At 37.0% G+C, this 12,344-nt stretch overlaps 1 protein-coding gene and 1 non-coding gene across 2 annotated transcripts; one reads left to right on the forward strand and one right to left on the reverse strand.

The window, feature by feature from the left end:
- Nucleotides 1-3,496: 3,496 nt before the first annotated feature.
- Nucleotides 3,497-3,603, forward strand: LOC114372774. The gene has a single exon (XR_003658338.1). It is a non-coding gene; the product is annotated as a small nucleolar RNA R71 (small nucleolar RNA).
- A 3,564-nt stretch (nt 3,604-7,167) lies between these two features.
- LOC114371497 (rubisco accumulation factor 1.2, chloroplastic-like) lies at nt 7,168-11,697 on the reverse strand. The gene is made up of 2 exons (XM_028328914.1): nt 11,521-11,697; nt 7,168-7,470 (listed from the first exon to the last, which is right to left on the reverse strand). The coding sequence occupies exons 1-2, from the start codon at nt 11,695-11,697 to the stop codon at nt 7,168-7,170; spliced, it is 480 nt and encodes a 159-aa protein (XP_028184715.1).
- Between the last annotated feature and the right edge of the window lie 647 nt (nt 11,698-12,344).

Here is a 12,344-nt window from a genome sequence, read left to right on the forward strand (position 1 = left end):
AACTCTTAGAGCCAGAGCATCCATCGGATCAACCTAGGCTTAGAATCAGCCTTCTTCAACAAGTACTTTAGAGCTGCATAGTCAGTATAAACAATAATGCAGGTACCAAGCAAATAAGATCGAAATTTTTCTAGAGCAAAAACTATGGCTAGAAGCTCTTTCTCAGTAGTAGTATAATTCGCTTGGGCAGCATCTAAAGTCCTAGAAGCATAGTATATCACCCTGGGCAATTTATCAATTTTCTGAGCAAGGACAGCCCCCAATGCATAATTTGATGCATCACACATAAGCTCAAAAGGGGTTGTCCAGTCGGGTGCCTGGATGATGGGGGTGGTAGTCAGTGCTCGTTTGAGGCAGTCAAAAGCCTCTCTGCATTTATCATTAAAGTCAAACTCCACCTCCTTTTGCAACAAGTTTGACAGTGGAAGGGCTACTTTGCTAAAATCTCTTATAAAGCGCCTGTAGAATCCTGCATGACCAAGAAAAGATTGCACCTCTCGCACACAAGAGGGGTAAGGCAATTGTGATATAACAGAAATTTTTGCAGGATCTACTTCAATGCCGTTTTTTTGAAATAATGTGGCCTAAAATTATACCTTGCTCAACCATAAAATGACATTTTTCAAAATTTAGAACAAGGTTAGTTTAAATGCATCTATTCAAAACTTTTTCCAAACTATCCAATCAACCATCAAAAGAGGATCCATATACAGTGAAATCATCCATAAACACCTCTATGCAAATTTCTAAGAAATCATTGAAAATACTAATCATGCACCGCTGGAAGGTACCACGGGCATTGCACAGGCCGAAAGGCATCCTCCTATAGGCAAAAGTGCCGAAGGGGTAGGTGAATATGGTTTTTTCCTGATCCTCAGGAGTAATAGTAATTTGCATATAACCAGAAAAACCATCAAGGAAACAGTAGTGAGATTTGCCTGCCAGGCAATCAAGCATTTGGTCAATGAATGGCAGGGGAAAATGGTCCTTTTTGGTAACCTGGTTCAGCCTCCTATAGTCAATGTAGACTCTCCAACTGTTCTGCACCCAAGTAGGAATCAGCTCCTCCTTTTCATTTTTTATCACTGTGAGGCCGGTCTTCTTCGGGACTACCTGGACGGGACTCACCCATTGGCTGTCGGAGATAGGATAAATGATTCCAGCTTGCAAAAGCTTGGTTATCTCCTTCTTCACTACACCAAGAATCACCGGGTTGAGTCTTCTCTGTGGCTGTCTTACTGGTTTAGCTCCATCCTCTAAATTTATTCGATGCATACATGTGGATGGGCTAATACTAGGAATGTCCGCCAGGGTCCAGCCTATAGCCTTCTTATGCTTCTTGAGAACAGACAACAACTTCTCCTCTTTCTCATCAGCAAGGGAGGCACATATAATCACTGGAAAACTTTTGCTATCATCCAAGTAAGCGTATTTTAAATTTGATGGAAGAGGCTTCAATTCTGGTGTGGCCGACTGGATAGTGGTAGAAGAAGATGGTTTCTCAGCCTGTACCTCATAAAGAAAGTCAGAGGTATGTGTACTTCCTGAAACATGGTTAGTCCTATCTGACTCTATAAAATCAATCTCGAGAGGTAAAACACCACCACCAAACATGCATTCCATATCAATTTTAGATTCACTCTCAGCATCAAATTAAGACATATGATCAAGTACAGTGTCAGACTCAATGCATGAAGAGTGAGAGGCATGCAGATTAGAATAAAGATCAGTCATGTATTCATCAACAACATGGTCAATTATTTCAGCACAAAATACAAAAATATCTTCAGATGGGTATTTCATAGCATCCAGAATATTAAAATGAACAGTTATATCACCAAACTCCATGGATAGTGTGCCTGCATATACATCTATCTTAGTTCTAGCAGTTTTCATAAAGGGTCTGCCTAGAATGATGGGAACTGATCCTTGAGAAAATTTGTCTTCCATATTCAAAATATAAAAATCAACAGGGAAAATCAGTTCACCAACTCTAACTAAGATATCTTCTATGAAACCAACAGGATAGGCAACACTTCTATTAGCTAAATGAATTACCACATCAGTTGACTGCAAGGGACCTAAAGACAGAGAATTAAAAATAGACAGAGGCATAACACTAATAGAAGCTCCTAAATCTAGCATGGCATTGTCAAACTTACTATTCCCTATAATACAATGTATCCTGAATGTACCTGGATCTTTACATTTTTCAGGACTTTGGGGAACAAATTTACCAATCAATGCGGAGACATTTATGTCCATGCTAATTCGTTCACTTCCTTTAAGCTTCCGCTTATTAGTGCACAGCTCCTTCAAGAATTTAGCATATCTTGGAATTTGCTTTATTGCATTCAGCAGAGGTATGTTTACCTCTACTTTTCTAAATGTTTCCAAGATCTCTTTCTCTGCCTCTTCCAATTTTTTGTTGGGAACTGCTCTGGGAGGGAATGGAAAAGGGATGTGCTGCTTCTGCAAATCAGAATTACCAGTGGAAGAAGATTCACCTGCACATAAATTGTTAGGTAAATTTTTGTCATCACCTTTTTCAGGAGTAGAGTGAAGTTGGGCAGGTTCATTTGCAGATGAGAAAGGTGCTATGGGTTGAGGTCCTTGACACTGCTTTCCCGACCTCAATGAAATGGCACTGCCATTTTTGGGATTTTGGACAGATTGAGAAGGCAGCTTGTCAGAATTCTGGGACTGTTGTTGATTTAATTGTGTAGCCAATTGTCCCATCTGATTAGTTAAGCTCTGAATGGAGGCTCTGGTCTCTTGTTGAAACTGCATGTTTTGCATAGTCATTTGCCTCACAAGTTCTTCGAGGGAAGGTTGGGGAGGGGCCTCAACTGTTGGCTGTTTCTGGGGCTGTTGCTGTTGTTGGATTGGTGGAGGAATGTATGGTCTGCTTGGGCCAGCAGCATTTTGGAAGGAAGGAGCAGGCTGCTGTTGTCGCTGTTGAGGGCTAGACCATCTAAGATTAGGGTGATTCCTCCATCCAGGGTTGTATCTGTTGCTGGAGAGGTCGTAATTGTTTTGCTGTGGTTGATTTTGCTGCTGAGGTTGAGGAGGTCTATTGTAGATGTTTGCAGCATAAGCTTCGGGCTGCTCAATTGCTCCAGGTTGCCGCATGGAAGGGCAAAGGTCTGTATGGTGGTCAGCAGAGGAGCACAGACCATAGACTCTTGCGACAGGTACAGATTTATGATTCAAGGCCAGCTGGGTTACCAAGTTAACCAATGCATCTAGTTTGCCTTCTAGCTTCTTAGTTTCGGATGATGCAACTGAGTTTGTAGCTACCTCATGCACTCCTCTAATGACTATAGCATCATTTCTTACGCTAAACTACTGGGAGTTGGAAGCCATCTTCTCAATTAAATTTTTGGCTTCAGCAGGAGTCATGTCTCCAAGGGCTCCACCACTGGCAGCATCTATCATACTTCTCTCCATATTACTGAGTCCTTCATAAAAATATTGGAGAAGAAGCTGCTCCGAAATCTGATGGTGAGGGCAACTGGCACATAGTTTTTTAAATCTCTCCCAGTATTCATACAGGCTCTCTCCACTGAGTTGTCTAATACCTGAGATATCCTTCCTGATGGTTGTGGTCCTGGAAGCAGGGAATTTGTTTTCTAAGAATACTCTCTTAAGGTCATCCCAGCTCGTGATGGACCTTGGAGCAAGGTAATACAGCCAGTCCTTTGCCACTCCCTCTAAAGAATGAGAAAAAGCCTTCAGAAATATGTGATCCTCTTGGACATCTGGGGGTTTCATGGTGGAGCAGACAATATGAAATTCCTTCAAATGTTTGTGCAGGTCTTCACCTGCAAGGCGATGAAACTTTGGAAGCAAATGAATCAGTCCAGTTTTAAGAACATATGGGACATCCTCATCAGGGTATTGGATGCACAAGCTTTCGTAGGTGAAATCAGGTGCAGCCATTTCCCTTAGAGTCCTCTCACGTGGTGGAGGTTGTGCCATGTTCTCAGAATGCTCAAAATCAGAATGCTCAAAATCAGGATGTTCAAAATCACCAATAACAGAATGCACAGATTCACCAGTAATGGAATGCTCAGGATTATCAAAAGGTATAAAATGATGCCTAACTAATCTATGAAATGTCCTATCTATCTTAGGATCAAAGGGTTGTAAGTCAGATGGATTGCCTCTAGTCATACACTACATTCAGCATGCACAACTAGTTGCCTTGTCATGTAAATAAAGGTGTAGGTTTGAACTACAGCTACCCTCAAATGATATCCAAATGACTTGAAATTTTGTGAGCGACCTTATAAAATGATGAGAAGATAGCACAAAAAATTTTCAGACAAAAATTCAAAGTCTAACTATGGAAGCTAAAAATGGTAGGTTGAGAAAAATAAGTGAATAAAACTTGAAAAATAAAAACCTTTTGACAGAATCCCTTTTTATGGATGATGGAGACCTCAGCCCACCTATGGCAGGCTTTCACGGTGTAGGAAATTTTTTTCTACCCCAAATACATATACAATAATTGTGATTCTGATAAATGGAGCAAAAGTTATGGCCGTTTGAAGTTTTGACAAACACAAAATTTGATACTTTTTTGGAACTTTCAAATCTGACCAAACTAAAGGCTCTAGTTATTTTTCCCACAAAATATAGATTAAAAGAAGTTACCACAAAAAAATTCAGCCAAAAATAACAACCCTAGCTACTAAAACAAAAAATCCAAAATAATTCAGCATGGGTGGTCGCTAAAATCCGTCGCTACATGATTTCTACTACTACTCTGTTTTGCCGCAAGCAAAAGTGGTCGCTAAGTCTGTCGCAAAACACTATTCACAGCAAAACACCCAAAATTGAAACAGGGGAAGCGCTTAATAGGAAAACTGAAACAGAACACATACTAAACAAAATACCAGGACATTAAACAACACTAACACACATACTAACACAATACTAACAATTAAACATAAAACACGAAAGAATTATACACACAACACTTGCTATTATGAACCTTTGGACACTGCTCCCCGGCAACAGCGCCAAATTTGATCGAGGCCGTACCAAATCTAATAAACATGAAAATGCAGTAACTAGGAAGTGATCCTAGGTCGTTTCCCAACGAGCAATGATAAACCAAATGTTCATGATATATTGCAGTAATAGTAATGATGGGGTAGGGGGGTTGTTTGTTTTTTGATTTAAAGAACAGAACAAGTAAACTGGAATACGAAACTAATAATATTAAAAACGGGCTGTTTTCTCTAATTCAGAAGCCATTCTCTTGTCCTGGGTTATGGAGAATTCGTCCCTAACAGTTAACCACTTAATCCAACCCTATTTCAATTTACTAAGCGAAAAATCAACTTAGGGTTGTCAATACGTGATTAGGCAACACATACACCAGTTAGCCCTTCGTCCATTAAGCATGAACGCAAGTTAGGCTCAGAGGCAATTAATCAAACACGAAGCGTGCACAGATTAATGTTCACGAATTTGGGTTAACTGGTGAATGGAAAACTGCCAGGAAGCCACATTACAAACGAAACCTCAAAGAGAGTTGAGCTTCGTCCTCAAAAGGAAACAACACCTGAATATTTAGCCTTCCATAGATTCAAGCAGAAAACGTAAATGAACTTAAAAGCAGAAACGTAAATGAAGCAGAAACGTAAACGAAGCATAAACGTAAATGAAGGCAGAACAAGAAAGAAATTGTAATTAGAAGCAGAAAATGGAAAATTGCATTACGTGAACAGTAGCATTAGAATGGAAAAACGTAAAAACCATAAACCCTATGCTCTGAATAATAGTCTAACAGAATAGCCTTGCACAAATCCCAAGGCTGCTATGTAAAAAAAGTCACTCAAAGTCACTGGGCCCTATTACAATATTCTGGCCCAAAATGAAATAAACACTGAACCACATAAAATAAAATTGTAATCTCCTAAGTAGAAATTAACTAAGGTAAGCGCTGCTTTATTTGCCCTCTTCAAGTCCACAACCAAAATCTAGATTAAGCCCAATGTTTCATTAATTCCTGACATTAGATTAAAAACATTATATTAGCTAAATGAGCCCAAAATAATAAAACTGCCTAATTAATTTGACAATTAAGATTAATCAGTAATTAAAATGGTGCAAAAAGGGTTTAAGAAATAAAAGAAAACGATGGCACATCAGTTTCTCTCCTTTCAAAAGAATCAAAAGATCATTTAAATGGTTTAACACCTTAAATGACTTTTGTGCGGTTAAAATTGATCTTGCGGAAAAAGATCAAAACAACTTAACCAACGTTTAGTTCTCAAAGAACTACGTAGGTCTAATTTCCTCATCGCAATTGAGGATATGTAGGAGCGAGGGAAACACCCTTGTCAACCACAAAAAGATAAAAAATACAAAAAACATAAAAAGCATAAAAACACAAAAAGACATAAAAAAAAGGGGAAATAAAACATTTTGAAGTCATATTTGCACACTTGATTAAAGGTTGTTGTCCCTTGTGACGGACGCGTGGGGTGCTAATACCTTTCCCGTGCGTAAAAACAACTCCCGAACCTTTCACACTTAAATTTCGTAGACTACACCTTTCCAGTTTTTCCAACGTTTTCCTCAAATAAACGTTGGTGGTGATTCCGCACATTTTCCTCCCATGGAAGATGCACCCACGAGCCCCGCGTCGCCCTCCCGCCGAAGGGTAGGTTGTGACATGGAGCCGTACAAAAGGCTGTATGGAGGGGGTCTATTCCAAAGGGATATTTGTCTGCTGAAAATTAAAATTAGGGGCATTAACGGTAATTTCCAGAATGACTAGGGAGCCTAGGAGTTTCATCAAACCTAAAGGAGGTAAGAGACTAAGCATAATTTATCAAATTAGCAAATATAAGCATTACAAAAACAATTAAATCCTTTTCTATTAAGTATGGAAAACAAGAGAAAATTGCATGTAATCCCAAATTAATAGAACCATATTTTGCATGCCTCCAAAATCTCCCTTTCCTCCACCGCGGAGACCGGCAACAACACCACCAAACTCGCCTCCGCCACCTCCCCAATCCTCAGCATCACCATCGGAACACTCGCCGCAACCTCCCTTTCACCCACCGTATCCCCCTCCTCACCCTTCCCCTCCAACTCCTCCAAAATCACATTCCTCGTTGCCTCTGTCTCCACCATGCCTAACACCTACTCTAGCACTGACGTCCTCTGCTTCGATGGGTTCCTGTGCTCCCTACTCTGTCGGTAATACATAAAAGAAAGACAATCTTCGAGGAGAGTGTAGTCGAAGCTCTCCCACCCCTTATCCCCGTGCCTGCTAGGGAAATCCTTCATTGCACGTGCAAGCTCCTGCGTAGCCTTCCCGTCACACCGATTCTCGACGAGAAAGCGTGCGACGGTGATGCACTGGAAGGCACTAAGGAGGCGGATCTCGTAGAGGAGCTCGGCGCCAGTCTTGAAGGCGACGAGGAGGTCAGAGTCAGCGTTGGACTGGATGAGGGAGTCGCTATGGAATGTGAGGAGGGAAAAGAGAGGAGGTAGGACTCAGCCATGGTGAGGGAAGTGATAGACATGAGTGAGTGAGTGAGTGAAGGGTTTAAAACAAGGTTGAAGACCAAGATTCTGGATATCAATTGAGATAACGAAGGTGTTTTAATAAAAACCCATCGTAATTTTTATGAGCAACACACATTCTAAGGCGGTTTTCAATAATCATCTTAGAATGTGTGTCGTACAAGCTTTTTCAGTAAGATAATTGCAAAAATGCCATCGGTTCGTTTTCTAAGGCGGTTCCAAAAGAACTTTCATAGAATGGCTGTCGTAAAAACTCATATTTCTAGTAGTGCACCAATTTACGTAGAGGATGTCAACCTATTTCATTCCTTGTCCATGGCGATGCTCATAGTGGCATTATCATGGGTCCCAATTTATGTTTTCTACTTGCGATGGCCAATGGTCACGAGCAGGAGAAGATAAGGTTTTGCTTTTGGATCAAACAATAAAATATATTAAAAGAGGGATTTAATAGAACAATGTCCAAATTGTATTTTAATGGTCTTCGGAAGGAAGAAGCAGAAGGAAGTGATGAGTGATGAAAAAGGGTTGAAAGAAAAGGTGGCTTTGGGAGATGAAGATGGATATTGAGAGAAAAACATCAACCATTTGTAAGGTTTTTTATTTTTGTTTATAGTTTTGAATACTTTATATTTAATATTTGTTATGTTACACGATAAACAAAGAACATGCCACATCTATAAGAATCATAAGTTATTGACATGATGTGACATGTGTCAAAAAAGAAAAAGAAAACATTTAAAAGGTTCAAACAACTTAAAACTTCTAAAATATATATATGTCTAATTAAGATTTTTAAGCCAATTTGTTATGATTTTTAGTATAAGCCCCTTTGTTGGATCAAGTGGCCTCGGAATAATTAAGAAGGGGGGGTTGAATTAATTATTAATGAACCTTTACTAATTAAATATCTATCCTTCTTAATGTTACTAGATTCAATTAGGCTTATACAATAATGTTAAGAAAGTAAAAAACAAAAATAGAAACTTAACCAAAAGTAAAAATGATAATTAAAGTGCACAGCGGAAATTAAAAGTGTAGGGAAGAAGAAGACAAACACAAGAGTTTTATACTGGTTCGGCAACAACCCGTGCCTACATCCAGTCCCCAAGCGACCTGCGCTCCTTGAGATTTCTTTTCAACCTTGTAAAATCCTTTACAAGCAAAGATCCACAAGGGATGTACCCTCCCTTGTTCTCTTTGAACAACCAAGTGGATGTACCCTCCACTTGAACTGATCCACAAGAGATGTACCCTCTCTTGTTCTCAGTCACAACAACCCAAGTAGATGTACCCTCTACTTGTACCACAAAGGATGTACCCTCTAATGTGTTAAGACATAGTTCTCAGGTGGTTAGTCCTTTGAAACTTTGTGAAAGGGGAAACAAAATATATCTCAGGCAGTTAGTCCTTTGAAATCTTTTGTTTAAGGGAAAGGGAAGAATCAAAAGAATTCTCAGACTGTGTCGTTTTGAATTCTTTGGAAAGGGAGAAGGGAGACACAAAAGAATTCAGGTGGTTAGTCCTTTGTTCTTTTGGAAAAGGGAGAAGAGAGACACAAAAAGAATTCAGGCGGTTAGTCCTTGGCGAATTCTTTTTGGCAAAGGGAGAAGAGAATGAAAAGATGAATAGCACACTTTTGTTTTCTGTGAAAGAGCAAGGTTTCGAAAACCAGAAAACTTAGAAAGCTTTTGGCAAAGGAAGAAGAAGAAGATGTTCAAAGAAATTCAAAGGTTGTAAAAGAATATATGAAAAAGTTGTAATAATTATTTTTCAAATGCAAGTCAAGGTCTTGCTTTTATATACTCTTCATGTCTAGTCAAGAAAACCGTTAGAAGAGTTATAACTTTTAGAACAACCTGAAAACCGTTGGAAGAGTTATATCTCTTGATTTTTATTCAAAACTTGTCACTGGTAATCGATTACCAAAACCATATAATCGATTACACAAAGCTTTTTATGAAAGGATATGACTCTTCACAATTGAGTTTGAATTTCGACGTTCAGATACACTGGTAATCGATTACCAATATCTTGTAATCGATTACACCATTTTGAAATCAATTGGGACGTTGCAAATTCTGTTAAAAGCTTTTGAAATCAAACTTCGCCACTGGTAATCGATTACAAGAAACTGGTAATCGATTACCAGAGAGTAAAAACTCTGGTAACTTATAAAATTTTGAGAAAAACTCTTTTTTGTTTTTTGAAAAAAAAACTTTTTTATACTTCCCTTGTGAAGTCTTCTTGATTTCTTCTCTTGAATCTTGAATTCATCTTTTCTTGAATCTTGAAATCAAACTTCTCTTGATTCTTGAATCTTCTTGATTTCTTCTTGTTGACTTAATCTTGAAATCATTCTTTGGGCTTTTTGTCATCATCTTTGTCATTATCAAAACTACTTGATTCATCATCATGAAGCTTGCTTCTACACCCTTTTCTTGTAGTGTTGCCACCATAACATTTGATTAATTTTTAAAATCTATCACAATAAATTCCCTACATACAGATAAGCATTAAAAGAAATTATCAAGTATGACGTAGAAAAGAGGAAAAAGATGGATTAAATTAGCTCCGATGTTATTAAATATATTATATTAACAATATTAAATGTTATAATCATAATTTTTTAAATGTAATTTTTTATATATATGTTTGAATTTTTCTTTTTCAAAATGATTTAAAACTAAATTTTAAGTAAATTACAAAATTGTCATACCATACATTTTGCTATAATAATAATAATTTTTTTCAAATCTAACATTCTTATTTATACATTTGACTTTTGTTTTTAAAAATGTTTTAAAAAAATACTTATTTACATTTTTAATTAAATAACAAAATTAGCTCACACAATAGATTTTATTATACCAATACATTTCTTTAAATCTAACTTTCTTAAATTTGACTTTTGCCTTTTCTAAATAGCTTATTTACTATTTTTTATTTTAATAAAATAACAAACAAGAAAAATGTACCTGTTTATAAATATTATATTAATGACATTAAAAACTATTCTAAAAAATAATTTAACATTGTATGAGTATTTTATTAGAAATAAAAATTATACCTATTTCAAGTAATGACTATCCCAGAGGGCTTGAAAGCTATTTATAAAAAGTCATCAAGTAGGTTATTAATAGTAATGACCAATTTTCAATAACTACTAACTAGTTAGTAATGCTAAGTGCATCATACTCTAACCTCGTTTCAAAATTCCAAAAACAAATGTTACGATAATGTAGTGTTCAAAATCAAAACTAAAAATAATAAATATCTGAACAAATTTAATCATGGAATCTTAAGGAGCAAGCAGTAGAATGTAAGATGCTCAGTCTGAAATTAGCAACTTATTTAAAATTAGAGGAAGTCATAAAATGTTTACTCTAACATACTGCTAAGAAATAATAAGGATAAAATGTGTGAATTCACCTCTTTTAATGAAGTAAATAAGTAAAAATGATACCAACTATGACATTATTTTAGCATTTTCTTCATCACTAGCATGATGTGATCTGAGCATGCATTTGTGTGCATCACTATCTTCCATTGAAGAATTTGAATTTTTGTCATGAACTCCCGTTTGAGACCACGGTGTCAATGGAAAATCAGACTCACCACAATGTCTACTTCCACTCGTAGAAGCATCTACAAAAAGAAACATAGCTGCTGCTAGTCTGCATTTAATTAAAATCTCAGTTTTTGATCGTACTAAACAACTATAAGAATTGATATATTTCTTATCGAAGTAACACAACTTACAATACCTTAGTATACTATTCTTTAGCATAAGCTAAAGTAAACTATTCTATTATAAATGATTCATGCTCTCTAAATAAACATTAGAAGTAGCTCATCTATTTTAAATTTTCAGTTTCAACAACAAGATGGTATCAAACAACTCAAGTGATTGTTGAAAATTTGAAAATCCTGTAAATTCTCAAGGCCTTGAAGTTCCTTTGGTACCTCTCCCACCAGCATGTTATTGGAAAGGTTCAATGTTTTGAGGCTCTTGAAAGCACCAAATTCTGGAAAAGTTGAACCTTCAAACTTGATTAAAGACAAGTCTAGATATTCAAGAGATAAATTTCCAAAAGTAGAAGAAATCACCTCCAAAGCATTATCTGAAAGGTCAAGCCACATTAAAGCTTTGAGTTGGGAAATTGTACTTACATTACCTCTAAGATTCTGATGAGAGAGATGAGTTTCTCCACAAATGAGTTATCTTCCCAAGAGCAGTAATCTGAGTTGTTGGCATTCCATATAGGTCAATGGCAAGTAGTATAGTTTGTTCCTGAAACTCAGCACCCACAAGCAGAGATTTTGATAGATGCCAAGTTGATGGAAAATGCAATTAGCACAGAATTCTCATCACTGAATACAACATCCTCCAAAAATCTCTCCCTGGAAGTGTGAAGGTTTATGAAACCAAGAGAGCTACTATTTGCAACACACCCTCAAATGAAGATTTGATGCTTCATGAGAAAACCTTTAATTTTGAAAGCTATCACCAAATAATTGAGTAACGCTATATCACTGATCAACATTTTCAAGGATAAAGTAAGCACCCTTTTCAGATGGCCACAAACACATTTTACCCAATGTGTCCGAAAACCTAGTATATTTGCATGTTTTGTAGCAAAGATGAAGAGAGGAATGGAAAAGTAACAGCAGAAGAATTGATCAATTTCCTATCAAAGTAACATAACTTTAACAATACCTGAGAATGTTTCAGTTATTTTTTTTCACAATCATATTAATGCACGTTAGTTTGTTAGTTTTTGTAAGAT

Source organism: Glycine soja, chromosome 10 (genome assembly GCF_004193775.1).
Source record: "Glycine soja cultivar W05 chromosome 10, ASM419377v2, whole genome shotgun sequence".
Lineage (NCBI taxonomy): Eukaryota > Viridiplantae > Streptophyta > Magnoliopsida > Fabales > Fabaceae > Glycine > Glycine soja.

Excerpts from the sequence above, each read along its gene's own strand:
- LOC114371497 (XM_028328914.1), bottom strand. The coding sequence starts at position 11,697 with ATGTGGCTTGACCTTTCAGATAATGCTTTGGAGGTGATTTCTTCTACT. Across the intron at positions 7,471-11,520 it reads ATAACATGCTGGTGGGAGAG|TCCAACGCTGACTCTGACCT; the intron begins GTACCAAAGGAA and ends TCCCTCATCCAG.